The 27,410-nt window shown below is 35.9% G+C and overlaps 5 protein-coding genes and 5 pseudogenes across 7 annotated transcripts; all 10 read right to left on the bottom strand.

Annotated features, from left to right (window-relative positions):
- Positions 1-1,491: 1,491 nt before the first annotated feature.
- LOC18607666 (transcription initiation factor TFIID subunit 14b-like) lies at positions 1,492-5,108 on the bottom strand. Of its 3 annotated transcripts, XM_088803459.1 has the most exons (7): positions 4,978-5,108; positions 4,656-4,832; positions 4,193-4,272; positions 3,878-4,099; positions 3,012-3,199; positions 2,805-2,926; positions 1,492-1,811 (listed from the first exon to the last, which is right to left on the bottom strand). In XM_088803459.1, exons 2-7 carry the CDS (start codon positions 4,683-4,685, stop codon positions 1,725-1,727), a joined length of 729 nt encoding a protein of 242 aa, XP_088659585.1. In that variant the 5' UTR covers positions 4,686-4,832; positions 4,978-5,108; the 3' UTR covers positions 1,492-1,724. The 3 variants fall into 3 exon arrangements, with proteins under 3 accessions (XP_088659585.1, XP_007041994.3, XP_017970088.2); XM_007041932.3 differs by lacking the exon at positions 4,978-5,108 and having other exon boundaries at positions 4,193-4,269; positions 4,656-4,896; XM_018114599.2 differs by lacking the exon at positions 4,978-5,108 and having other exon boundaries at positions 4,656-4,895.
- A 359-nt stretch (positions 5,109-5,467) lies between these two features.
- LOC18607665 (pentatricopeptide repeat-containing protein At2g03880, mitochondrial-like) lies at positions 5,468-7,539 on the bottom strand. Its single transcript, XM_018116252.2, has 2 exons — positions 7,350-7,539; positions 5,468-7,094 (listed from the first exon to the last, which is right to left on the bottom strand). Exons 1-2 carry the CDS (start codon positions 7,444-7,446, stop codon positions 6,034-6,036), a joined length of 1,158 nt encoding a protein of 385 aa, XP_017971741.2. The 5' UTR covers positions 7,447-7,539; the 3' UTR covers positions 5,468-6,033.
- Positions 7,540-7,626: 87 nt separating this feature from the next.
- LOC18607664 (auxin-induced protein X10A-like) lies at positions 7,627-8,188 on the bottom strand. Its single transcript, XM_007041928.3, has one exon. It carries the CDS (start codon positions 8,103-8,105, stop codon positions 7,815-7,817), a length of 291 nt encoding a protein of 96 aa, XP_007041990.1. The 5' UTR covers positions 8,106-8,188; the 3' UTR covers positions 7,627-7,814.
- Positions 8,189-9,632: 1,444 nt separating this feature from the next.
- Positions 9,633-9,992, bottom strand: LOC18607663 (auxin-responsive protein SAUR21 pseudogene; annotated as a pseudogene).
- Positions 9,993-11,834: 1,842 nt separating this feature from the next.
- Positions 11,835-12,321, bottom strand: LOC18607662 (auxin-responsive protein SAUR21-like). The gene has a single exon (XM_007041926.3). It carries the CDS (start codon positions 12,251-12,253, stop codon positions 11,957-11,959), a length of 297 nt encoding a protein of 98 aa, XP_007041988.3. The 5' UTR covers positions 12,254-12,321; the 3' UTR covers positions 11,835-11,956.
- Positions 12,322-14,159: 1,838 nt separating this feature from the next.
- Positions 14,160-15,067, bottom strand: LOC18607659 (auxin-responsive protein SAUR21 pseudogene; annotated as a pseudogene).
- A 2,931-nt stretch (positions 15,068-17,998) lies between these two features.
- Positions 17,999-18,517, bottom strand: LOC18607661 (auxin-responsive protein SAUR23 pseudogene; annotated as a pseudogene).
- Positions 18,518-21,692: 3,175 nt separating this feature from the next.
- On the bottom strand, positions 21,693-22,234 carry LOC18607660 (auxin-induced protein 15A-like). The gene has a single exon (XM_007041924.3). The coding sequence runs from the start codon at positions 22,137-22,139 to the stop codon at positions 21,900-21,902; it is 240 nt and encodes a 79-aa protein (XP_007041986.3). The 5' UTR covers positions 22,140-22,234; the 3' UTR covers positions 21,693-21,899.
- A 1,625-nt stretch (positions 22,235-23,859) lies between these two features.
- Positions 23,860-24,823, bottom strand: LOC148763933 (auxin-responsive protein SAUR21 pseudogene; annotated as a pseudogene).
- A 1,683-nt stretch (positions 24,824-26,506) lies between these two features.
- LOC108660943 (auxin-responsive protein SAUR21 pseudogene) lies at positions 26,507-27,046 on the bottom strand (annotated as a pseudogene).
- Between the last annotated feature and the right edge of the window lie 364 nt (positions 27,047-27,410).

The raw sequence follows: 27,410 nt of genomic DNA, 5'->3' as shown, positions 1-27,410 counted from the left end.
TATAAGTCATCAACTGAGTCATGATTGTCCTTTCTACCAGCTTTTACTACTTGGAACTCATGGACTGATATCGTACTACTTAATATTAACTTCATTCTAGTATGCCATTATCTACATCACTACCTATTCCGATTATATATTGACAGAACCAAACACTTGGGTTCATCCCCTTGTTAGTTTAAGAATTATGATTACTTGGGTAGTCTTAGGTGCCTAAGCTACAAGATTATGACATGCATAACAAAATAGATTTTGGATACTTAAGCATATGCGGAAACAATTGTCAGTAATATTAACAAAAGATAGGTTGCCCATCTCTACGTACTCCCTGATCAGATGGCCGAAAGTGATGCCATCAAAGTCATGAAAATAATTTTGCTCATGTATGCTTTAGGGGAAATCATCTAAACACAGCTCCTAATAGATGGAGAGTGAATCAGGTAGGGGGTTATAATTAAGGACTTTCTCATAACTGCTGAAAGGACAATGGTATAAACCTTAGTAAATACACAAAATAGAATAGCACTTGGGTATGAGAAGCCTAGATAAGGAAGGTCTCCGTGCAATTGCTAGGTTTGGACCCACTATAACAAAATTAAGAAAGAGTTACGAGAATTAAGGATAGGGCTGTACCTGGTATTTGGAAAACCAAGATGACGACGACAATGGAATTATATTGAATTGACACTGACAGCAAGGACAGGACCCATTACAACCTAACCTAAGGGCATCACAAGGACTGATTTAAGTACCTGGAGAAGGGCCCTCAGCTTTATTGTAAATTTGAAATGATATACTGTATAATTCATAGAGAGACACTCCAATACGAGAGGTGATCAGGAACTCTGTCAAAACTCAGATAATGATACAAGTTTGGCAGCCCAATTCTACCATGTCAAAGATAAACAAGTTCAGAGGAAAACATTGAGACGGAAGTAACCAATCAAACACAGGACGAGTGCTACTTTAAAATAATCGCATCGAAGAGTTTGATCCATATCTAACTAGAAACTAATATACTAGTAGCAGATCACTATAAAGACTCATCAGCCATACATCCTCTGGCCATCGCCTGACCCAATTATTACAGAAATCCTAGCAGTCAACAGAAGGGAGATGACCATCTACTTTTAACCATGAAAAGAATAAGAGAATATGATTTGAATGATTCTAACTTGTCCTAGCTCCAAATGGCATGATTCTAATCTGTGGCTCCATACAGACTTTACTGCTGACACTTAATATCAATTTGGCCATAGTTCTCAGTTTTTCACTCAAACAAATTATGTTGCCACTTTAAACTTTAGTCTTTTCAGTCCTCCTAGCAGGACAGTGAATTGTAGCACCACATCTTATTAGAAACTGCAGAAAATCAAAAATCGTCCTCCCGACTTAAAACTAGTTCTGATATTTCCCTGTATTTTTACTTTCAGGCAGCATGTGCTCCTATACATCTTAAGAGTTTTCAAGAGCACTTAGCAGAAACTGGTGTTTTTCAATTAATGAATTTGCCTTCTATTAAAGAGAGGAATTATACAAATTCTTTTTGCCTTTTGTTTATTAGTACAGGGCTCAAAAGCCATGAAAATGAACAAAAAAGAGAGACAACTGTGCCAGATGATACATATCAGAGTTACATTACTATGCCATCATGTGCCTTTGCCGCAAAATCAATCTCAACTGGAAGTGAAAGTCTCAAAATTTGAAGGACTAGTCTAATAAATTCACTGGTCAGAGGAAGATTTAAACTGTTGATTCTGCCCGTCAATCACGCTGATTTGTCGTCTGAGCTTAGCAATATGAGCTTGTACCTACAAATCACGATTAAAATGTCAAAATATTTGAATTTGTTGACATCTTTGTGTAATAATGGAACAATCCATTTTGAAAAGGTGTCGGTGAATGAGTTCGATAGAAAACAAACTATGACCATGAATGCTGAAAAAGACATAGAGGACACTCATTATATGAAGTGCAAAATACTGGGCTTGAAACCCAATCAATCCCAGCAATATAATGGCAAATAAAAAAAAAAATGAAAATATGTAGTCAAGTGTTCATAAGCAATTCACAATAAATGCATGGGTGAAATTTAATCCTAGAATTGCTAAACAGTTCAGGATTGTTGAAAGAGGTTATCTTTTAGTATTATAGGCTTGTTAATATATAAAAAAGTATACAATTTGAGTAGTATTTTTTTCTTACTAACAGAAAAACTTCAGGAAAAAGTTGAACATTTTAAGCGTAATTAACTTAGTCCCTCCATAAAGAAGAGTTGAGCCAAAGCCCTCACCCCAGATAAATTGTACAGCCAAACAGAAAATCCTTTTGAAGTACAATATGTTAATAAGAAACAATTCAGTATAATATGGGGAAAAGAAGTCAACCTGATCAAATGCCATTTTACCAAACAAAGTGATGAAAGAACTAAGTTTTGTACACTACATGGTGTTGACACCATCAGCAAAACCAGGTAACTGAACTGTTTTAATTCAAGAATGAAGCCTGTTTTGCACTTTCAATTTAATGCCTTACTCGGTCCTAGCAACTCCACTGATGCAGTTTCAATTTAATGAGTATATATCATAGTCTTAACATTTTCCTTCACTTTCCTCATTCTTCCTGAAGCCCAAATATGAATATGAGATATCTACCCAAAACTAAAGGAACTGTCATCTTTTCCAAATTGCTTACGAGTTACGACTTTCTCTTCAAGAAACCAAAACTAATGCCATGAAAAATGGTATGCACTGGCCATACTTGAACAGTTAGTTTGGGATGTGAAGCAAAACATCCTTGCTTACCTGCTGACGAGCAGCTGCAAGTTGTAATAGCTCATCTGCTTCTGAGAAATTCAAGAACCACTGGTTTAAGGGATGGTCCTTAGTGTCACCTCTCTTCCTTTTACTTTCATCTTCAATTGGTGCTGCAAGTGATTTAGAAGTATGCTCATTAACCAAAAGCATGTTAACAAAAAAAAAAAAAAAGAAGAATAAAGCTTGGGGATATACCTGAGGAAGGTAAAGTAAAACCAGCTGGTAATCTAGGGAAGGTTACTGCCGGATAATTCTGCACACGGGCTAAAAAACTCTCTGACGGTTCTGTGAACACAATCTCATTGTAGAATTCAACAACTACAGGTTTCTTAATTGACATAGGGCCAGATTCATCTTCTGGGTATAACTTCAAATGGTGATATCTGAGAAAAAATTTTAACATCAATATTTGACCTTGAAGCTTTGTTTAGGTTTTTGGTTTTCCACAATAGAGAAAGTGATATGTGATTTTGATCATGAGAGTTGAGTCAATTAAAAACTGAATCATTGTTAGTAAACTCGAGTAATAACTAAATATCTTCAGTTGAGAAGGAAAAACAAATTCAGGAATCCAACATTTGATTGATTACAGTCAAAACATTATATCTGCTGGCTATTTCAATGTTTCAATCTGACACTAATCGAATTCTTTACGAAACTGAATGATGTTAAAAGAATGAGAAAACAATGAAATAAACCAATTCTTATATCTCATGGTTATATCTAATAATACGAAATTCATTAATGAGAAACCTTAATGGTAGAGTGCAATCTATTCATGCTAACATGATACAGATGTAGCATGAATCTGGTCTTAGAGATGTTAACAGTGAACCACTGTAGGCCAAATGACGTTATTTACAACATAAAAAATTAAAACAAGTAGAAGTAGTTTCAAATGCAACATAATTGTATTATTCTTCTTCAAAACATTTTAAACTTTTCTGTACATTTTTTTAACAATTTCCTAATTGAACAATGACTTTATTAGGGCTAAATTTCTGATATTTCTGAAACATTCCAATTATATTAAAACCAGATTAACAGGCAAAGCAACTCACAGGTTCAAGGGCTTCTCACAAACATCGTTGTGGAAGTAAAGTGTAATGGCAATCTCAAATTCACCCCACCCTGATTCTGATAACTCAAATGGAGCTGACTCCACAACTCTTGTAGGGTTATTGAAACTGGAATGCAACTGAAAAACAACCCGCTTTACCACCACACTGAGATCCTCATTTGTTGCCCCGCGAACATAGACAGTCCATTTATGAGATTGATACCTGAATTAAGCATTCAAAAAGACAAGCAAAATATTGGTACGTGTAAATTACAAACGAGAGAAGCATAGTTTTAAGTGTTTAGTAAATACTCACTCGCTTGCCTTTTTACCGAGCCAAAATGCAGCGTTACCATATACAATAGGAACACTTATTTCAACATCTTTCAGCTTCTTCTGCACAAGAATCATCAAAACAATGCGATAAAATATTCCTCAACAAAACTCTGTTTTTACTGCTATAATACTATAACTTCAAAACTTAATTTTATAGTGCATGCAGGTTCAAAAACTAATTTTGTTTTGTAGGAAACATTATTCTGATTCTAAAGTAATGGGTAAAGCTCTAAATTTAAAATGATGACAAATTCTAGCTCCAAAAATCAATGAAACCCGCACAAATAGCTGAAGCAGAGCAATTTTGAAACAGAGTTCTCAAGAAACTGCTTTGAAATGACAAAAAAAAAACCACTTTTTTTTTGGCTTCCTGGGTGATGTTATTTTAGTGATATGAGAAACAGGAAAATGTTCAAATTTGAAATAAGATTTTGCAAAATTACCTTCCTTTCAGTGTCTTCGGGTTTGCCCATCTTTGTGTGCTGTGATTTGAGTGCGGCCCCGCTAATGTCCGGTTGATCTGGACCGTGCTTTTTCGATGATGGTCCTTCTTGAAACAACCTTGTGAGCAATCACGGTTCAAATCGAAGAGAATTAGGATTTTCGATCCCCTTCACTACCTGGACAGGTTTGCAGCGCATTAGGGTTTGAGGAAATGATTGCGTAAGAGACGTTTCCATAGCTGTCATGTTCTTAACCAATAACAGAGCGGCATGCCATGTGATAGACGAACAGGTCACTTTTAAATGACCAAAAGGCCCTTACCTTGTAATGATTTGGGCGCTGCCATTGGCTGGTTTAATAAGCGTTTAACACTTGATCCTTATCGGTATGCAGTGGTTTTTTATGCTACTGCATCAAAACATGCTGTAATTTGAATTGGGGGAAGGTGACCATCAAGAAATATTTGAACAGGGGCCGATGGTGATTTTACGAGGGTCTTAAATAGACTTACAATAGAGGTTGGGGGTTTCCATGAAGGCTTTATATGAGTTAATAAGAGGAAGTTCTGTTTGTTAGATTTTTTTTTAAATTTTTTGGGACATAGTTGAGTTCATATAGGTAGCTAACTTACTAGGATTTACTTTTCCTAAGAACTTGCAGTTAAGTATGAAATCCAAAAGTTCCAGTCGAGTTCCAACTTCATTGGACATAATTCTTAATGAAGTAATCCTTATATAAGGGTGACATAAGGCATAAAATTCTACATACAATGATAACAAAAGATAGTGAAATCACAAGCTTACGACAGTGATTGACATAAAGTTACATTTATTCCTGAAAGTATTTTGTTAAACCATACATGCTTACAAGTACTGCCTTAGCATCTTTCAAAAGAAACAAGAAAGGCATAGAGTTCAAATTGCAAAGTAGATGCAGTGATACATTCATTTCGGCTTGTAAAGCCACGCCAATGATGCCATGCAACTGTGAGAATTTCTTAAAGAGTGATCTATATTAAGAAACAAAAGTCTTCAAGGTCTGCATTTCCTTTTCCATTTTTTTCTCAGAAGTATACATCTTCAAGATATGAGTTCTCACTTAAACAGCTACTTCACCAATTATCAGAACCACCAAAGTGAAGATGATGCACTTCCCTTTGCTAACATGAACATAATCACCTCCAAAGCTGTTTGATTTGTCCCTTGCCACCGTTTCCCAGTGACATTTCAAGAGTTATCAGACAGATCATAAGGATGATAGATACAGAATCTGTATTATGGTCATTTTGGTGAACTGTATGCTTCAGAATCTCATCTGTTCATATAACACCGTCATCATCCCATGTGTTTCATTCTGAGAATTAAATTTCTGCTCCATTCAACTAGTGACTTCAATCCAACTAAAGGCAACATCTTTCTTTAATCCTCTTTGTTTCATCACCTCTCTTAACTGGCCAATCTCATCCCACATTCCAAATCTAGCATATAAATTAGATAGCTTAACATAAATTCCAACATTCTGGGGATCCAACTCAAGTGCTTTTTTAGCGGCAAACTTACCCAACTCAACATTTTCATGATCATTGCAAGCACTGAGCAGAGCTCCCCACAAGGAAATACTGCCATTGCTGTGACCTTTCTGGAGCATCTCATTGACCACCTTCCAAGCCTTCTCCAACTCACCAGCCCTACATAGTAAATCAACCACACAACCGTAGTGCTCTGGGCCAGGAATCAACTTGTAAATGTGAATCATGGAATCAAAATACTCAAGACCTAGTCTTATATGACCAGTGTGACGACAAGCCGAGATGACTGTCAAAAATGCCACCTCATCTGGTTTGATCCCTTCCTTCAACATTTCTTTAAAGAACAAAATCACTTCCTCAAAATGGCCATTTCTTCCATACACACCAAGCATTGAAGTCCACAGAACAATATCCCTCCTTTTCTCCCCACTCAATCTTAGCCCTGCCAAACTGAAAACTTGCAAAGCCTTCACCACCAACCCACATTTTGCATACATCTCTGTTAATGAGCTTTGCAAAAACACATCATCCCCCAAGTTATATAATCTACGGATCAAATATGCATGCACCTGCCTCCCCAATTCAATGGATGAAAGCCCCGCACATGCACGTAAAATAGCCGATAACGTAAAATGATCATAATCCAAATTCAATTGAGGCATCTTCCTAACTAGTTCAAGTCCCTCACCCCACAACTTAGCCTCACAAAATCCCGATAAAAGCGCATTTGCACAAACAGAGTTCTTCACAGGAATTTCATCGAACAGCACAGCTGCATCAGCAATAAGTGACAATTTCGAGTACAAATCAACAAGAGCACTGACCACAAAGACACTCGAAAGCCAACCAGATTTTGCCAAATGGGCATGAATTTGTCTACCAAATTCAGCGCTTCTCAATGAGGATGAAGCTGTTAAGGAACCACACAAAGCATAAGTATCCAAAGAAATGCCATTGAAGTGCATAAAAGAAAAGGTTTTCAATGCAAAAAAGGCAAACCCATTTTTTGAAAAATCAGATATAATCACATTAAAGGGTACTGGGTTTTTGGGGTTTATGGATTTGAAGCAGTTGGTTAAGATTTTAAGGTTGGGTTTTCCGCCAAGGCATGTGACATAAGTGAAAATGAGTTTGCTTTGGATATTAGGAGAGACAAAAAGCAAACCTTTTTTAAGCAAGTCAGCATGAAGGATTTCAGTGGCTAGTAGATTCGTTGTTTGAGATAAAATTTGCAAAACTTTGGTGATGGACTCAAAGCTCATTTAAACTGTAGGAACAAAAAATTATGGAGTCTTCAAAATGCATTTCCTTCTTCCAAAAGGGTAGGTTGGTCATTTAACCAATCAGCCGTTATGACAGTTAGAAGGGGAATTTTCCCTTGATAAAAATAAAGAAAGAAAGTTCAACGATTAGCAAAATAGAAATATAGGAACAAAATTGAATTGAGAGGAAATATTAAAGTATGTCTCCATTATGGAAAAGGGAACAATTTGTATTGCATCCGTGGGGTAAATTTTTCTTCCCCTTGACAAAAGCCTTTTTTGGCTAAAAAACAAAGGGAAAAAATGTATATTTACATTGAATTAGCTTTCCTTGATGTACAAAATTTGTTAGTTGGCTTCTCTCATGATCAATTCAAGCGAGAAGTGACATCCAAGAACGCATCTTCACGGCATGGAATTGTGACAGCTCCCATTGGATGATCATAACCGAACTCTTCTTCAGCTTTGCTTAGCAAATCTTGAAACAAAGGTTGGTTCAAGAAGGACAGAGGAACCAGAAATCTCTTCCTTTGGGATTCTCCAACATAAACCGGAAAGAACCCCTTTGGTACATCTAAAGAAGTTGAACATCTTTTGTTTGCAGTCAGAGCAGACCGGCGGAGGATATGCTTAGCAGCACCAGGCAGACGAATTGCCATTGCCTTTCCTTGGTGTTTTCTTCGAAAGAAAATGTGAAGAATGAGGAAAAAGAAGTTTTTGAATTTCTAATGTGAAGACTTGAGTTGGCTGTGGCTTGTGATCAAAATATGTAGGTGTATATATATAGAAGGATGATATGTAAAAATTTTTCTAAAATCTTTGAGTGAGTGGCTATGAAACAATTGCTTAGGAAGTCGCTCAAGAGGGTGCCACATGGTCTTGTCCTCCAACACTTCGACAAATATTAGGGGCTGAAAAATCATACTGTTTGTCTGTTGAGAAACAATGTGCCCCACAACTTAGCAAATAGAGCAATCCGGGGCCAGGAAAAAGATTGGAAGGGGACAGTTGGATACTTGATGTAGATGTAGAACTAAAGGAAAATGACAGTTGAATTTTTGGTGTAGATCTTTAATGAAGAATTGATTAACCCTTTTGATAAAGGACATGCTCGAGACAACAAATTCATTAGGCGTTCAGGGAAAATAGTAGAATGTTGGGTCTGGGTTGCAGACTTGCATGCGGTTGTAAACGCTAATTGCTGAAGAAATAGAAAGGAGAAGAAAAGGAAGTGGATAGATCACTTTGATGAGTTGCAATGCAAGCCAAGGACACCAGCTATAGTGAGTGTCCATCACATAGTTCATGACATTGTATCTTGTCATGTGGTTTTGTCTTCAAATTATTCTGAAGATTTATAAAGAGAAAAATTGTATTGTATTCCATTGACAGATCATGATTCTTTTCCCTTAAATTTTAATATAATAAAATTATATTAAATTGATGATTCTTTTCAACTTGGGATTGGAAACATGCCTCAGACATGAAGCAAGATTTTGACTGCAGTTGTTAAGTCTAATTGAAGGGGAAAATTAGTAGAAAAGATAAAGAGAGGTAGGGTCCCAGAAAGTAATAAATGTAGAGTAACCCTAATTACCATGAACAATAGAAAAATGACATAAAAGCCAAGGAAAATGAGGTATGTTATTCTTCCCTGGGATAATCATCATATGATCTGTTTCTGAACTAATCTGGCTCTACCTTAGAACTTTTTTTCCCTTTCCATTTCATTTGTCTTTGAACCTTCTTTTAGTCTTAGCCCCATATCTGATCTAAAATGAGACTAAAGGAAATGCAGGTAGTATCATTCCTAGGATCTGAATTTAGTGTCATTCCAAGGAGTCTGATCCATGTAATTTATAGCATAGGCAATCATCTCAATGATGAAAGCAAGCTATCTGTTATAGAAATGAAAATGATTGATCTGTGACTCCGAATGCAAAAATATTTGATTTCCGTTTACCATACAGGAGCACCATTCCAATTTGGTTAATAAACGATCGGAACAAAAGTCGATTGAGTAAGAATATGTTTGAAAAAGAGAAAGATTTCTATTCCTTTTCCACTCATTTGGAACCATTTTTTCCCCTTCACAAAAGTCACTTTGGCCAAAAAATGGAGAGGAAAAAGGTATTTACATTGAATTGGGTTGTTTCTCGTATACACAACAAAAAAAAAAAAAAAAGAAGAAAAAGTATTTGTTGCCTTCTCTTATGGTCTATCGAAGCGAGAAGTTATATCAATGAACATATCTTCATGACAGGGAATTGTCAAACCACCCATTGGATGATTAAAACCAAACTCTTCTTCAGCAATGCTTAGTAAATCTTGGAACAAAGGTTGGCTTAGGAATGATAGGGGAACAACAAATCTCTTCTTTTCCGATTCTCCAACATAAACTGCAAAGAAGCCTTTTGGTACGTCTAAAGATGTTGAAGCTCTTTTATTTGAAGTCAGAGCAGAGCGGCGGAGAATTTGCTTAGCAGCAACAACACCAGGCAGACGAATAGCCATATCTTTTTGATTGATAAATCCTTTAGACGAAAAATATGGGGAAAGAATTCAGAAGTGTTTGTTCTGTGGGGAGGCTTTTGAGACGTTGTAATGTGAAGACTTGAGTTTGCTGTCGTCTGTGATTAAAATATGTTGCTGTATATAGAATAATGATAGGTGAAAGTCCCCTGAAATGTGAAAATGAGTGGCCTTGCTCGGGTTACCGTAGGATATTGCTTACGAGGTATCACATGGTCTTGTCTTCCAATTCTTCTATAAGATTAGGGTCTGAAATTCATACTGTGGTCTGTTTGTTGACAGACAATGTGCCCTACACTTCAAGATTTGGTAATAAAAAGGGGCTTTGGGTGAAAGACCAACTGCAAGTGGGGTCTTCATGTCTTCTTGGCAGAAAGTAAAAGAGAGAGTTTAGAGAGCTTTGGAACTTTTGATCTTGGGTTAGCAGGGTGTAATTCTTGATAAACTTATTGGCTGTCATACTGATTGGTTTGGTTCCGATGTTCCAACAGAAATTAAACCAACCGGGGGACAAGCAAAAGATTCGAAAGGAACAGTTGGATATTTGACGTAGATGGAGAACAAATGAGAATTGAGAGTTTGAAATGGATGTAGATGCAGGAATAATGGACCGACATGCTTTACAGCCTGAGGCTGCTAGCCAAGGACTGTTTAGTACTCAAGCTTAAACTTTAGTGGACAATGGGGTCTGGCTCCCATATCACCGCAAGCATTCTCCTTGCTTAGCTCGAGGCTGCAGCCTGCAGGAGAAAAACACCAGGGACTGCTTCGGACCTAGATCAAGAGGTTAACACGTGGTTCTGCCTTCCAACCATTCGCAAAAGATTAGGTGCTGAATAATTATGATCTTGTGTCCATTGACCAAAACTCTGGACTGGCCTACAACTTATTACAACAAAAAAAGAAAAAAAAGAAGGGCAGTTGGGCACCCAAGATTTAAATGGATGGCGATCTATGACCTTGGCTACAACATGCTTCGGACGTGAAGGAAATATAAACAAGCAAAATGTTTGGAAACAGTAGGGGATTAGACTAATTGGATGAGAAAAGCAGAAAGAGGGAAAGAATAAGATAAGCTGCACAACTGGATATACAAAATAATTTTTGATTTAACATGGAAGCAACCAAGAAATTAATGGATGTGATAACCCTAGTACACTAAACCGAACAATAGGAATAGAATATCAAAGTTATGTAGAAAAAGATAAGGTTATCCATCTAAGATAAATAGTAGTATGTAAATACAACTTTGTCCTATATCTATAGTGAATAATGTTGATATGTACTGTGACTTCAAATGATATGTGGGAAACAAAAAAATTTTACTTCTATTTTAAATTTCCAACACATGGCAATGCTTGTTCAAGAACTCTGCTATCAATCTCTACTCTGCAAACGTATCAAGCAGTTACAAACTGGTCATGTCTTTGTTCTCTAGCTCAAGGCCATGCATGTGCTCAAGTTACTCTACACAATCCTAGAAGTTATTTGAAATGTTCATTTGGATAATGGTGTGGACTGGTCTGAAACCAAGATATCAACATATCTCCAAGCTTACCATCCAACCAGGATAAAGTCTTTCAATCCAAGAAAGAAAGTTGTATGATATACCTTCATTTCTTTAATAGATGGCTATAATTAGGATATGTTGCAGATGAAAATAAGAACTTAGAAAGTGCAGGATGTAACATATCTGCATATGTTGCAAATTGCAATCTGAAGTCAAGCTTACTGTTTATAGAAAAGGGAAATGAAAAATAGGTTCAAGCAATTTATGCATATAAAGTGAAGAAGGATTGACTGAATGATGTTCTTTAAATGTTACAACTCACTACAAAGTGAGAAAAAAGCGCAAACAATTGGTATATTTGGTGGACATTCTCCACCCTATCCTTCTTCTGTCAAAAGAAAGGAAAAATGTACATGAATTTACAAAATTGTCTCTTTCTGATTATGTCTCCTACCAAACATTACAAATTCATAATCCACCCAATCGGGAAGTAAGATCAATGAAGATTTCTTCTCTGCAGGGAATTGTGAGACCACCCATTGGGTGATTAAACCCGAATTCTTCCTCGGCCTTGCTCAACAATTCTTGAAATGAAGGCTGATTCAAGAATGATATAGGAATTACAAACCGCTTCTTTTGGATTTCTCCAACATAAACTGTGCAGTAGCCTTTTGGAACACTATCAGAAGATACTTGATTTGCAAAATATTGTGATTGGCGAAAAATTTGTCTTGCATGCGTAACACCAGGAATTCTAATAGCCATGGCTTTCTATTTGTTTTCCTTTTCTCTTTTGGGAAGTTGATGAACAGCAAAACTTATTTGGGAGAGTAGAGAATATGAGGACTTGATTTGGTTCTGGATGTGAATTATGTATATATAGATGGATAGGTAACCAGGATATTTCCTGAAATCTTGAGTGAACGGTCTAGGACTCTTGAAGCATTTAAGAAGAGACATAAGGACCTGAATGTTCACATGGTTCTGTCTTCCAATTCACCATCAAGAAATTAGTGGTGTTTGAGAATGTATGTTTGTTAGAACACATCAATGGCTAGTCTTTTTTGAGGACCAACCTAGAACGGACCCTACTCAATTTGGGAATGAGTTTTAATTAGAAGACAGAAGCCTCTGGCCTTCCACCAAATTTACCAGTATTTGGTTCTTTGTTGTTTGAACTTCTAAGACAAATCCGGGTGAAGAGCAAGAAATTTTTACTAGAGAGAGATCTTATAAAAGGCTTAATAAACTTGAAACCACCCGTCTTTCACTCTCTCTTTCTCATATTTCCTTGAAGTAAAGGAAAAGAGAAAACCTAGTCATATTTTGTTGTCCTGTGTCAATAAGTTAAATGATTACTCTTCACTTCTCCATCTCATTCAAAGTGCAAAACCTAGTATAATCGCATAGACCCAAACTTTTGATTGAATAATAAGACCTACTAGTAAAGAGTCCTGTAGAGCCTATATTAAGATTGATTATTCAGCTGAACTTGGGTATAAAAGTAACATATGTTCTGATTTACTGAGCAAACTATGGGAAACTTTGACATTCAGAGGATTAAGTACACAAATTGGTTAAAAATTCCAAGATATGGCTTTTCTTATAGGTTTTCATATTAGTAATTGAATTTGCCATGCATGCTAGTTGAAACTTTCAAGCAGGTAGTTTTGATAATAAAGCGTGACTCACTAAGGAAGGTTGAGCAGATTTGCACATTTTGCACCTTCAAATTAAGAAATTGAGCAAGAAGTATAGAGGAAATGGTTGTCAGTATTTTGACTTCAGCCTAGTTCATATTGTTCTACATTCTGTGAAATGAAATTCTGAATCAGTCTGATAAATCGCACGGGACAAAAATAGTAACGCAACAAACATAATTCGATACCAAGAAGAGCATCTGATAATGCTGGAAATATAAAATGTCAAGCAAGGTCAATTGAATAATGTTCTGAACTTTACAATTGATTCAAAATATGAGAAAAACATTGACAATTTCTGTTTAGGATCATTGTTCTTTGAGTACAAAATTTCATCTCATCTTCTGTGGGAAGAAAAGACTATGCCAATGAAGGAACAAAAACATAGCCTCTAATTTATTCTAGTGCAAGTGAAAATCCACCCAGGTGAGATGTACGCTCAATGAAATAGCTTTCTGTGCAGGGAATTGTTAAACCACCCATCAGATGATCAAATCCATATTCTTCCTCTGCCATACACAGTAACAGGGAAGGACCACACACTTTACCTCAATTATTTCTAAGGGTAATTCTTAAAATTTACTCCTTGTCTGATCTGAAATATCAAACAAAACTAACCTTCATGTTTTCAATAAATTGAGAATTAAACAAGTAAAGGTAAACAAAGCTACAAATCAAATCTCAAAGAGACTTTTGTGCCTCCTTCCCTCTTTTTGATCCATACTCAGGATAGATGATTTAAGGGCAAGATCAATTACAAAAGAGCACCTAGACAATGATATCTTGAATGCTAAGCCTTATATGATCTTTGGCTTTTTGTAGACTTCAGGGTATAGCAAATATGGCCCTGATGATTATTAAAAAGGGTTGTCATAAGTGTATCAATATATGCTTGCATTGTGATGAGTTAGCTAACTCATGCGAGTGCTTATAACACGGAAACAGAGATTTTGCTATTTGCAATTGATAAATGAATAGAATAAAATTTTCTTGTTCTCATTTCAGAAAAATACAAAATTACAATATGATTCTTGATTCATGGCTAATTTGAATAGATTATGTCCAGTTGTTTTCATCTTCTCTGACTCGTCTCTCATGAGGCTTTGCCAGGCCCAATCTGATCCGAATTTTTCAGATACTTCAACCGTGGAATTGGGACTTGGAAGCGTCTCCAGCGTAAATGGTTTATCTCCCCTTTAAGTCACCCCATGGTACTTGAAAAATGAATGACCTTTTGCAGATGTTTCACCATTTAAAATAGGGCGCAATTATGATTCTGGGCAGAAGCGATGAGTAATTCATCTTCTATAATAGGCAATCTTCGATTGATTGACTTGCCTATTCTTACCCGTTCAACTGGGAAGTGACGTTAACGAAAGTCTCTTCTCTGCATGGAATTGTCAAACCACCCATAGGATGATCAAAGCCAAACTCTTCTTCAGATTTACTCAGCAAAGCTTGAAATGAAGGTTGGTTCAAGAAAGTTACTGGAACCACAAATCTCTTCTTTTGGGTCTCTCCAACATAAACTGCAAGGAAGCCTTTTGGTCCTACATCTCCAGTTGTTGAGGCTGCTTTACTTGCAGCAAAAACAGAACGGCGCAAAATTTGCTTAGCAAGAAAACGAGCAGCCATTGCTTCTGATGATAAATTTAAGAGTTTCAAGTAAGAAAAGATTAAAGAGAATTGCTAGATAAAGAAAACTCGTGAGCTGGGTGTGATGAGTCTGCGACAGAAATGAGGGGATATATATATAGATGGAATGGTTAAAGCCTACAGGAAATGCTATGATTGCTGAAGTGAAACTGAGAGGCTGAGAATCATTTTCTGGGGTTCGCTTGTTTGGGACGTAACTCGAGATAGCCTCGGCCTTCACATGGTGTTGTTTACTAGCTAATTAACAAAGATGGGGCCTCGGGATTTATATTGTATGTGTATGTTAAAGGCCCTATAGGGTGAAGGCCAATGGTAGACAAGCTAAAGATTAGGAATTGACAGTTGGATGCTCGGCCGCCATACATAATGCCAACCTAACTGACTGTCGTTTTGATTAGGAACATGCTAGAGAAATATGTTTCGTGAGCTTCGATTTGAACAGAGGACAAATCAAGGCGTTCTAAAGGAGAGGGGAAAAGATGATTGGTCTAGTCCTTGTCTTCCTGAAAAGCATAACTACTCTGGACATTCTATTGTCTTAGTGAGTGCTATTTTCTTTATTAGGACCTAAGGAATGCAAATTTAAGTTTTTCCAACAATTGGGTGCAAATGACCCTTTCCGAAATAGTTTCCAATTTTGAAAACGTTTGGGGTTGATCTCAATGATTCAGAGGGTAGGAATTCTAACCTAAGTACACGCAGAAATCCAAGATTTTTATTTTATTTGTTAAAAGTTCGCTTCGAATTATTGTAAATATTTTGTTCAGACTCTTTTAAGCTAGCCTCTATGCCAAAACGAATCTCTTACCATTAAAGTAGAAGACTCTTCATGGTATCCTAGCTGCTTTTTCAAAAAAAAAAAACCAACTTTCTTAGCAAAAAGAAAAATTTTCAAGCTGACAAAGTCTACTAACCTGCTCCTCTACTCACCAATTAAGAAGGTTTATACCTGAGGATGCAAAATGGGTTGGGCTGAGGGCCTTTTCGCTAAAGCCTATGGCATATGAAGCCGGAGTTCGTTTCCACCCAAATTTAACTTAAGCTCATCTTTTTCGAAATTCTTATTTTTCTCATTTTTTTTTTAATTTTCAAATTACCAAACCAGTACTGTTATCAGGATTTTGTTAATGCTATCCAATAATTAAAAACTGTCTAACAACGATAGCATAAGTGATATTCCTGATTTTCTTTCTTTCAACGTTTTTGTGCACTCATTTTCTTGGAAAAACTAGAATTACTTTGTCTAGGAAAGCGAGTGGGATCCGACGCTTTTAATTGGAGCGAGGAGTTTTGTAATGAGCTGCCAATGCTATTACCCGATTGTTCTATATTTAGACAGAAAATTTGTCACGCTCCAGACCTAAGGCACACACCTGTAAAAAATAATCTTATTGACATGCAAAGCTTAAAAACATATGTCTTAACCAATTAACTAAATGTGTCAAATATATTTATGAAATACAATAATTCTCAAAATTAAGATACTGAGATAAAATCTTGACTAATAATTTAAGGTAACTAAAAAGGTTTATAACATTTAAACAATCATGAAGTAAACTAATACCATATGCTAGCCTATTGTAATACCCCTCACAAAAAAAAATTATTTAAAAAAAGTAAAAAAAAAAGTTTTATTTGATAATTACAGATATAGCCTTGGGGTTATTAATAAAAATAAGCTTTTTAGAAAATAGAGTAGATATATTTTAGTTGGTATCAGATTATATTATCACGTTTAAAAGAAAAACAAATAGTTGGAAAAAAATAGAAGTTAATTCAGTCTTTAATTTAGTCTTACTTAAGAGAAAGACAGTCAAAACAAGGAGAAGAAGAAAAAAGACAGAGAAAAGGGAAAAATGTTCGAGGAATTTTTGATTAAGGTATGAATAGGGTGGTATTTTTTAGTTTAGACACAAAATTCCTAAATTATTTTGTGTTTATTTCACTTTTATTCAAATACAGCACTGTTCTAATGACTTTCTGGTGGCATAATGGGTACCGATGAAAAGGTCTTGAAAAGATCTTTTTAATGATTTTTGTAGCATCTCGTTTAGCTTTATGGTTAGGAAGATATAAATTTTTGAAGTTGATTGAAAACTTGCTTTCAACAGTTTTGATGATCCGATTTTGGGTCATTAGAACTCCATATTCTGATAACGTTTTGGGTCGTTTCTTTGACGAATTTTGTAGTATGAAATGAGATGTTTAATTTGGCATCAATGGCTCGACTAGGGGCTTTAATTTTCTGAACACAAGAAGCCCCTAATCGAGCCATTGATACCAAATTAAATATCTCATTTCATACTATAAAATTCGTTAAAGAAACGACTTAAAATGTTAGCGAAATATGGAGTTTCGGTGACCTAAAGTCGGATCATCAAAACTGTTGAAAACAAGTTTTCAGTCAACTTCAAAAATTCATATCTTCTTAATTATAAAGCCAAACGAGATGCTACAAAAATCATTTGAAAGATCTTTTCAAGACCTTTCCATCAGTACCCATCATGTCATTGGAAAGTCACAGAATAGTGCCGAATTTGAATAAAAGTTAAAGAAATACAAAATAATTTAAGATTTTTGTGCTTAAACTAAGAAAATACCACCCTATTCATATCATAATTAGAAATTCCTCGAACACTTTTCCCTTTTCTCTATCTTTCTTCTTCTTCTTCTGACTCCTGATGATATAAAATTGAGTTAACTTCTATTTTTTCTTTCAACTGATTGTTTTTATTTTAAACGTGCTGCGATAAAATTGATTGTTTTTATTTTAAACATGATAAGATAGATTTTCTTTTTAAACGTGATAACGTAATCTGACACCAACTAAAATATATCCATTCTATTTTTTAAAAAGTCCTTTCTTTTTTTTTATTAATAACAAAGCCATATATGTAATTATCAAATAAAACTTTTTTTTTGTGAGGGATATTACAAAATTGGAGATAAGTGGATTTTAACGGAAGTGGAACTTGACGTCTTGTTAATGACTCAAGAAATCAAAGAGTTGTAGGTATTCTTTATTCCAATACCTAATAGTATCTGAAAATTCGTTATCGAGTAGCTTTTGAAAGAAATGAAAATATAACACTATATCTTGGACAGGAGCAACATCAACTTAACAATGTTTTAATTAGAATAATTGAAAGCAAAATTTGATAATTGAAACAGTATAATTTGTATTAAAAAAATTTGTCAGAAGGGTATACAATTGCTCATCTTCTCTTTTTGCCAAAGAAACAGAACGATGTACATCAATGGACAAAAAAATTGTATCTGCTGATTACTTAATTTTAGCTGTAGCAAGCTAATGCAAGCGGGTAGTGAGATCAATGAAGACCTCTTCTCTGCAAGGAATTGTGAGACCACCCATAGGATGATCGAATCCGAATTCTTCCTCAGCAATACTTAACAATTTCTGAAATGAAGGCTGATTCAAGACTGAAATTGGAACTACAAATCGCTTCTTCTCGCTCTCCCCAACATAAACTGAAAAGTATCCTTTGGGAACATCCGTTGAGGTGGAGGCTGCTTGATTTGCAAAAAGTTTAGGCTGACGAAGAATCTGCCTAGCATGCATAATTCTAGGGACACGGATACCCATTTCCACTAGTGATTTGGAGTATGAAGAATAGCAGAGAAGACTTGAAACAAGAATGTTAGGATTCGGTAGTCGAGGAGGATGTGAGAATGCCTTGGCTGTTGTGTGGATAATGCACTTGTATATATAGATGGAAGAATGCATATGGGAAACTAATGACCTACAGATTGAGTGGTCAAGATGCATTCTGGTGGGGTTTGATTGAAAGACATAAGAAGCTCAGAATCACATGGCTTTGTCTTCCAACAGATCATCAAGAATAGGTGACTATTGATTGTAATGTACATCTGCTAGAATGCATTTTTGCCCAGCCATTCTTTGAGAATGACCAACAATCAATGGACCCACTTAAATCATGTAATTCTAGAGATAAAAGTCGATGATATATAAATGTGATATAAATCTATTTGATGTCGACTTAACAAGCATCTTCATACGAAATTCTCAGTCTGCATAAATTGGTTATCTGCACCTGATTTAATTGTCGTTTATTCAGAGCAGTAGACCATACTAGTTGGACTAGTTTTTTGGTCCTGCTGAAGATTTATGCAATCTTGGAGGACTAGTTTTTCCAAGGCTGTTATGCCCATACAAAAGCTTAAAAAGTAACAAACATCGAAGCTAGCAGCCGCTAAAGGAGTAGTTATAACACGTCCCAACTCAAATCACATGCATGTGTTCCTTCGGCGGATTAACTTGTAAGACAAACCCTTCTGAAGAGCGCCTGAAATGTGTCCTACAAGCTACAATTAGACCTCATCAGAACCCAACTGATTTTCCTTTAACCTAATTGTTGTCTATGTCCTGCTGCAATCAAGTTATGCCGTGGAGAGAGAAAGATTAAGTCCGACGACTCACGAAATTTCTGGTACATGTCGCCAACCATACGGGTAACCTTACAGAAGAATCTGTTTTTTATTTTTTGATTGTACAGAAGACTCCTTTTTTAACCCACGTTTCTGAGCATATTTGGGTAATATGTATTAAAGGACAGATTTAAATGTAGGATTGGAGGGCAAATATACATGATGACTCCCGGCATACATGCATTCGGGTTCCTGAACTGAAACGTGAATCCTATAATTAATTACATCAATATACTATGTAGACATTAGGAAAAAGAGAAAACAAAGACAAAAAGAGAGGACAAAGCTGAAGAAAAAAAAAATTCATTCATCTTCGGGTGGTAAATTTTGACTATAATTTTCTTTTACAGAAAAAATTAGATAAAGAAATAGAGAAATTTACAAAAACTTGGGGTACGTAACTACTCTCGATGCAAAACTGTGGTTGAGCTTTTTCCGTCAACAAAGTCAGAAAGTTACTGTTTACTAGACTAGCCATCATCTTATTGTAGTTGCCTCTCATGAGCAATTCAAACTACAAGCAAGTTCAATGAAGGCTTCTTCTGCACAAAGGATTATGAGACCACCCATTGGATGATCAAAGCCAAACTCTGCTTCTGCCTGATTTGGCAGTTCTTGAAATGAAGGGTGCTTCAAGAAATGAAACAGGAATCAGAAAGCGCCTCTTTTGGGATTCACCAACGTAAACAGCAAGGTGGCCTCTGGGAATTTCTGAAGCTGCAGTCTCTCTTCGGATAATCTGCTTAGCATGAACAGGTGCAGGATTTCGGAAACTTTTAACTCTTATGTCACTGACAAATGTAATGGCAGGATATGTATCTAAGGCTTCTAAATAGCTAATGCATTAAAACATATAACAGACAGTAGGAAGCATTCTTTCTATTAGTGCATATATAGAGCAGATGATAAATCCTACATTCTGGCTTCAAGTGAAGCAAAACTTGTCAATGTGGTCCATTGACATCTATCAGGAAAGAACCACCACAATTCACATGGATTTGCCTACCAGAAAGATGAAAAAAGTTGATAAATAAAATTTCATATTCTTTCTATTATTCTGAGATTGATGATCATAAGTCATAACCCACCACTTCAGAATACAAGACAGAGACTGCCCCACCCTGAATTGATATCTGTTTGCACCAGCTGCTGATAATGTAATCCTTTCGTTTTATTAATGGATAAATTGTAGGGACAATTTTGTGGATTAGTCTATATCACCATATTCACACTGTCAAAACCATTTACTTGCAATCTCTACCCTGTTACCGACTGCACCTCCAGACAATATAGAACAAGCAAGTCATCGGCTCACGTGATGTTGCTGCTTGACACATCCTGGGGAAGTGATGATAAGAACTGGGACCTAATTCAAAGAGATGAAAGATTTATTGGGAACATTAAGCCACCAAGCATGTGATTTTGTTCTCAGAATGATCAAATCCAGCAAAAATTGTCGAAGATATGAGAAACTATCAGTCAACTAAAAAAATTAATTATAGGTGCAGAATGACTGAATATATATATATAAAACAATCATTTTCAAGCTACATGTCATGGACTTTATTTTTTTTTTCCTTGTTGAGTTACCTTCAACAATGTTGCTGCAATAGTGCAGGGGGTGAATTCCTGAGCTGAACCTACAAGTAACTATTTGACTTGTTCAACGATCTTGGTCATCAGAATGGGGTTGTTACCCAACCATATTCCGAGCATGTGGTGAAGGAATACCATTTAATTAATCACATGAAGCAGAAAAGCAAGGAGTTGGTAGTCCCCTGAGTTTAACTCGAAATGGCATAAAAGCTACTTGATGTTGCATACCGTCATTTGTCTAATTAATTTGTTACAGATATGGAGTTGGAGAATCTAAACGATTATCGTTGACAGTACTAAATTTGTTGATTAAGCATTAACGGTGTAATCAAAACATGTAAATGGAATCATGTTGGTATCAATGGAATAATTAATATGAAAAGAAGGTCCAGATTAGGCAAGTTTAGTTTGTGATATTTCTGATGAATGTGGTTTGGTCCTATCTCCCTTCTTTATATTTTCTTTCCTTGAGCCAAATTATATTATTTAGGGCCTGCTTTGGAGATGCTATCAGCAATGTCATCTACTTGTAAAATAGCTTGCTGGCCCTAACATCTCAAATCTTTTTAAATATCTTAATTCATCGTCAAATCTATCCAATAAAATTTCCTTTTTTCTATCCAATGAATATTATGAAGGCTTTTAACCTTTTGAGAACCTCATTAATATGCAAAAGTAAATTGGTTGTATGAAGTAATTTGAGACCAAGGTTAGATCACATACAATTAAATTAAAAATTAAACAAGGAAAAGTGGATCATAGGAAATTCCAAAAAGAAACGAAAATTTCAATTGAATCATGCGTATCATACTGTCCTTTTCCAATTTGATTGAACGGTTACAGTAACACCATCTCTAATTATCTACTTAGGGAGAATTATAACTGCTCCCCAAGGCAAAAAGGATGGGAAAAAAAGTTTGTTTACATGGTATTAGTGATGCTTGTTTGCTCTACAAAATTGTATAGGCTGATTAGCGTTAATTCTCTCGTAATCAGTTCAAGCGAGAGGTGACATCAAGAAACATGTCTTCATTGCAGGGAATTCTGAGACCGCCAGTAGGATGATTATATCCGAACTCTTTTTCTGATAAGCCGAGCAAATCTTGAAAAGAAGGCTGGTTCAAGAATGACACTGGTATCACAAACCTCTTCTGGGTTTCTCCAACATAAACTGCGAAGTAGCCCTTGGGAACTTTCTTAGCACTAACAACACGAAGAAGGCGGATAGCCATGGTTTTTGTGATGGATGTGTGCCTCTGGAAGGGAAGACGAGGAAGATCTCAAAAAAGCTTGGAAAGCGTAGGCAAACAACTTTACTAGTACTTGAGAATGTGGAAATATGTGTTGCCAATGGGCTTATTCTTACTTGTATATATAGATGAAAGGGGTACAAGGGATGTGTTTCCTCTATTAAGTGAGGGATGTGGACTGAGTGGTGAAGGGGCTGTTACTGGGGTCTGGCTAGTAATGAGAGAGACATGGGTTGATAAGGGGATCACATGGTTTTGTCTTCTAACACTTTATCAAGAATTCCAGCAGCAAAGACGAAAGAAAAGGTTGCCTAGCCCTTTCGGTAAGACAGACCGACTCAGGACCCACTCAAATATGGAAGATTTGGACCGTAAAAAGCTTTATTTCATAATAGAAGAGTAGTACTACTACGCCATTCGTGGGAAAGTCTGAGAGATATAATCTGTCATACAATGATAGAAAACGTATAACATGGGTTAACGTGACCTTCTATGTCTACTGATTAAACCGAACCAATCAACTTCTGAATTGGACTAAAGGACATGTCATGGATTAATACATAATTTCGAAGACTGTGAGATAAACCGGGGAGATGTGGAGATATGAAACACTTGTTATTTTCTTGATTTTTCTAACTAGTTGCTTAGAGGATATTTTTATGACAAATATCAATTATTTTTTTTGTTACGGATTTATATTTAATTGGTGTAAGTCCTAAGAAATATCTAAAACTCCCTTTTCTTTGGATCACAAATTCTGAATCCAATTGGATTTCTTCTCCCCCAAAGAACTATTAATGTCAATGATATTGGCATTCAATGTTCCAGTCCAGGCATCAACTTGCAAGACAAAGCCCTGTGAGGTACACGTGAAGGACGCCCTACTAGTACCTCCAGTCACAACCAGACCTACCACCACGAACCGCCAAATTGAAATTTGAAGAAGTGATCGAATAGTTGCAGACAAATAAAGAACGAAAGATTGGCAACCACACCTCAAACTTTCTCTTCAGTTGTGACTCTAGTTGCATTTTGAGCAATCAGCAACGTTTGAGGCTTAGAGCACGATCTCGTAGCCGAGCCATCAATGTTACAAATATTGCAAGGAAAGGACCACACACTTTACCTTCCTTATTTTTAAGGCCATTTTTTAGTAATTTATTTCTTATCCGATCTGAAAACCAAACTAATCTTCGTGTTTTTGATAAATTGAGAATTAAATAAAAAAAACTAAAAAAGTGTTCAATTCAAATCTCAAAGAGAATTTGGTGCCTCTTGTCTCTGTTTAATCCATTATAAAATCATTTAAGGGCACCTAGACAATGATTACTTGAATGTCTATTCAAAAAAAAAAAAAATGTCCATGATGATCATTAAAAAGGTATGTCATATGTGAATTAATATATGTTTGCAGTGTACTGATGAGTTAACCAACTCTGTGAGTGCCAATCAATGGAAATAGAGTTTTGGGTGAAGATAACTGCTGTGCATGGGTTAATATATTGAGAATTTTGTATAGAAAGGCAGGGTGAGGCTACTGGCAATATTCTTGTCAGCCAATTTGCCCAGGAAAGTGCCCAGGCTGAAGTCTCCTCAGTCCCGCTCCTTCGTCTTGGCATGTATGAGGGGTCTCCCCTGTTTTGACATGAAATGAAGCTAATTTTTCAAAAAAAAAAAAAAAAGGAAATAAAGATGACAAAAATAGCACAAAGAAACAAAGAACTTAAAATTGATATTTGCAATTGGTAAAAAAATAGAATAAAATTTTCTTGTTCTCTTTTCAGAAAAATACAAAATTACAGTATGATTCTTGGTCCATGGCTAATTGAATGGATTATGTCCAGTTGTTTTCTCCTTCTCTGGCTCTTGTTTCTCATGAGGCTTTGCCAGGCCTAGTTTGATCCGAATTTTTCAAATGCTCCAGCCATGAAATTGGGACTTGGAAGCGTCGCTTTTGGTTTTCTCCTGCGTAAACGGTAAATCTCCCCTTTAAGTCACCCCATGGTACTTGAAACATGAATGACCTTTTGCAGATGTTCCACCATTGAAAATAGCGAGCAATTGTGATTCTGCGCAGAAGCGATGAGTCGTCCATCTTCCATTATAGGCAATCTTCAATGGATTGACTTACCTATTCTTAACCGTTCAACTGGGAAGTGACGTTAATGAAAGTCTTTTCTCCGCATGGAATTGTCAAACCACCCATAGGATGATCAAAGCCAAACTCTTCTTCAGCTTTACTTAGCAAGGCTTGAAATGAAGGTTGGTTCAACAAAGTTACTGGAACCACAAATCTCTTCTTTTCCGTCTCTCCGACATAAACTGCTAGGAAGCCTTTTGGTACTACATCTCCAGTTGTCGAGGCTCCTTTACTTGCAGCAAAAACAGAACGGCGCAAAATTTGCTTAGCAAGAAAACGAATAGCCATTGCTTCTGATGATAAATTAAAGAGTTTCAAGTATATAAAAGATTAAAGAGAAGTGCTAGATCAAGAAAACTCGTGAGTTAGGTGTGATGAGCCTGTGACAGAAATGAGGGAATATATATATAGATGGAATGGTTAAAGCCTACAGGAAATGCTATGATTGTTGAAGTGAAACTGGAAAGCTGAGAATCATTTTCTGGGGTTTGCTTGTTTGGGACGTAATTCATGATAGCCTCGGCCTTCACATGGTGTTGTTTACCACCTAATTAACAAAGTTGGGGCCTCGGGATTTGTATTGTATGTGTATGTTGAGAAACTAAAGGCCTTACAGTGAGAAACAAGCTAAAGATTAGGAATTGACAGTTGGATGCTCGATAGCCATAGATAATGATAACCTAACTGTCTGTCGTTTTGATTAGGAACATGGTAAAGAAATATGTTTCGTGAGTTTCTATTTGAAGAGAGCACTTACTGAGGCGCTCTAAGGAAAAGGGAAAAAGATGGTTGGTCTAGTCCTTGTCTTCCTGAAAAGCATAATTCATCTGGACATTCTATTGTCTTAAGTTAGAGTTATTTGTTAGAATTTCAGTCAAATTTTTGTGTAGATTTATATTATTTATTTTTGTATTTTGTTAAAATTAAGTTAAGATAATTTGATTTTGATAAAGTGACAATATTATAATCCATAATATGATTTAGTAAAGTGGGTTAGACTCTAATATTATATGTGAGTTTAAAAATATAAGTCTGTATTAAGAAATCCTGAATTTTATGATGAGTGGGACTAGAGATTCACTATATAAAGGTAAGGTTAGGTCCCCTCTCTTGTCTACAATGACATAAAGATATCATTCATTGATGAGTCATAAAGAAAAAAAAAAAGATCTTAATACACTAAGTATCAGCAGTTAATCTGATTAGTATTATTTTTGCTATATTATTTCCGCTATTAAATTATGGATTAGATATTAGAGACGTTTTAAATACCTACTATGTTAGATTTTGGATTAGTATAAATTATTTATACATAATATTTTTCATTAATTTCTTTATTAGGATCTAAGGAATGCAAATTTAAGGTTGTCCAACAATTGGGTGCAATGACACTTTCTGAAATAGTTTCCAATTTTGAAAAAATTTGGGGTTGATCTCGATGATTCAAAGGTTTTGAATTAGCTTTACACTCAGAAATCCAAAGCTTTTATTTTATCTCTTAATAATTTGCTTAGCAAAAAGAAAATTTTCAAACTGACGAAGTCTACAAGCCTGCTTCTTCGCTCCCCAATTAAGAGAGCTTATACCAGTAAATGCAAAATGGGTTGGGCAGAGGACTTTTTCACTAAAGGGCCTATCCATATGAAACTCGAGCTCGTTTCAACCCAAATTTGACCTAAGCCCACCTTTCTAAAATTCTTGTTTTTCCTTTTTTTTTTATGGGGTTTTGGATTGACTAGTTATTATTGTTTTTGAGATTTTTGTTAGTTGTATCCGATAATTAAAGATCGACTTACAACAATCGCATATGTTATATTCTTGATTTTCTTCCTTTCAATGTTTTCTAGTTTTCGTACACTCATTTTTCTAGAAAAGCTAAGGTTACTTTGCTTAAGAAAACGAGTGAGATTTGAGGTTTTTGATTGGAACGACATTGGCGTTTTGCGGGAAGCTGTCAATGCTATTACTTGATTGTTCCATGTTTAGACACAAAATTGGAGATAAATGGATTTTGATGGTAGTGGATCCTCGCTTCTTATTAATAACTCAAGAAATTGAAGGATTGCAGTCATTTTTTATTTTAGGGACTAATAGTACTTGAAAATTCGTCATTGTGCTACTTTCGAAAAAATAAAAATGTAGCACTAGATCTTGGACAGAAGCAACATCAACTTAACAATGTTTTGAATTAGAATAAGTGAAAGTAAAATTTGATAATTGAACCACTGTAATTTGTATTAAAAAAATTTGTCAGAAGGGTATAAATTTGCTCATCATCTCTTTCTGCCAAAGAAACAGAAGTATGTACATCAATAGACAAAAAAAATTGCATCTGCTGACTACTTAATTTTAGCTGTAGCAAGCTAACGCAAGCGGGAAGTGAGATCAATGAAGACTTCTTCTCTGCAAGGAATTGTGAGACCACCCATAGGATGATTGAATCCGAATTCTTCCTCAGCAATACTTAACAATTTCTGAAATGAAGGTTGATTCAAGACTGAAATTGGAACTACAAATCGCTTCTTTTGGCTCTCCCCAACATAAACTGCAACGAATCCTTTCGGAACATCCGATGAGGTGGAGGCTGCTTGATTTGCAAACAGTTTAGATTGACGAAGAATCTGCTTAGCGTGCATAATTCTAGGCACACGGATAGTCATTTCCGATAGTAATTTGGGGTACAAAGAAGATCAGAGAAGACTTGAAACTAGAGTGCTAGGATTTGCTAGTAGAGGAGGATGTGAGAATGCCTTGGTTGCGGTGTGGATAATGCACTTGTATATATAGATGGAAGAATGTATATAGGAAACTAATGACCTGCAGATTGAGTGGTCAAGATGCATTCTGGTGGGGTTTGATTGAAAGACATACGAAGCTCAGAATCACATGGCTGTGTCTTCCAACAGATCATCAAGAAATAAATGACTATTGAGACTGTACATTGGTTAGAATGCATTATTGGCCAGCAATCCTAGAAGAATGACCCACTTGAAGTCAAGGAGATATAAGATAGTAAATACACATGTGATATAAATATATTTGGGGTCGACCTAACAGACCTCTACATACGAAATTCTGTCTGCATAAATTGGTCATCGGCCCTGACTTAATTG

The sequence above is a fragment of the Theobroma cacao genome, chromosome 2 (genome assembly GCF_053813885.1).
Source record: "Theobroma cacao isolate CCN51 chromosome 2, ASM5381388v1, whole genome shotgun sequence".
In the NCBI taxonomy this organism is placed as follows: Eukaryota; Viridiplantae; Streptophyta; class Magnoliopsida; order Malvales; family Malvaceae; genus Theobroma; species Theobroma cacao.
Note: the sequence above shows the minus strand (reverse complement) of the source record. Positions and strands in the feature narration are given on the sequence as shown.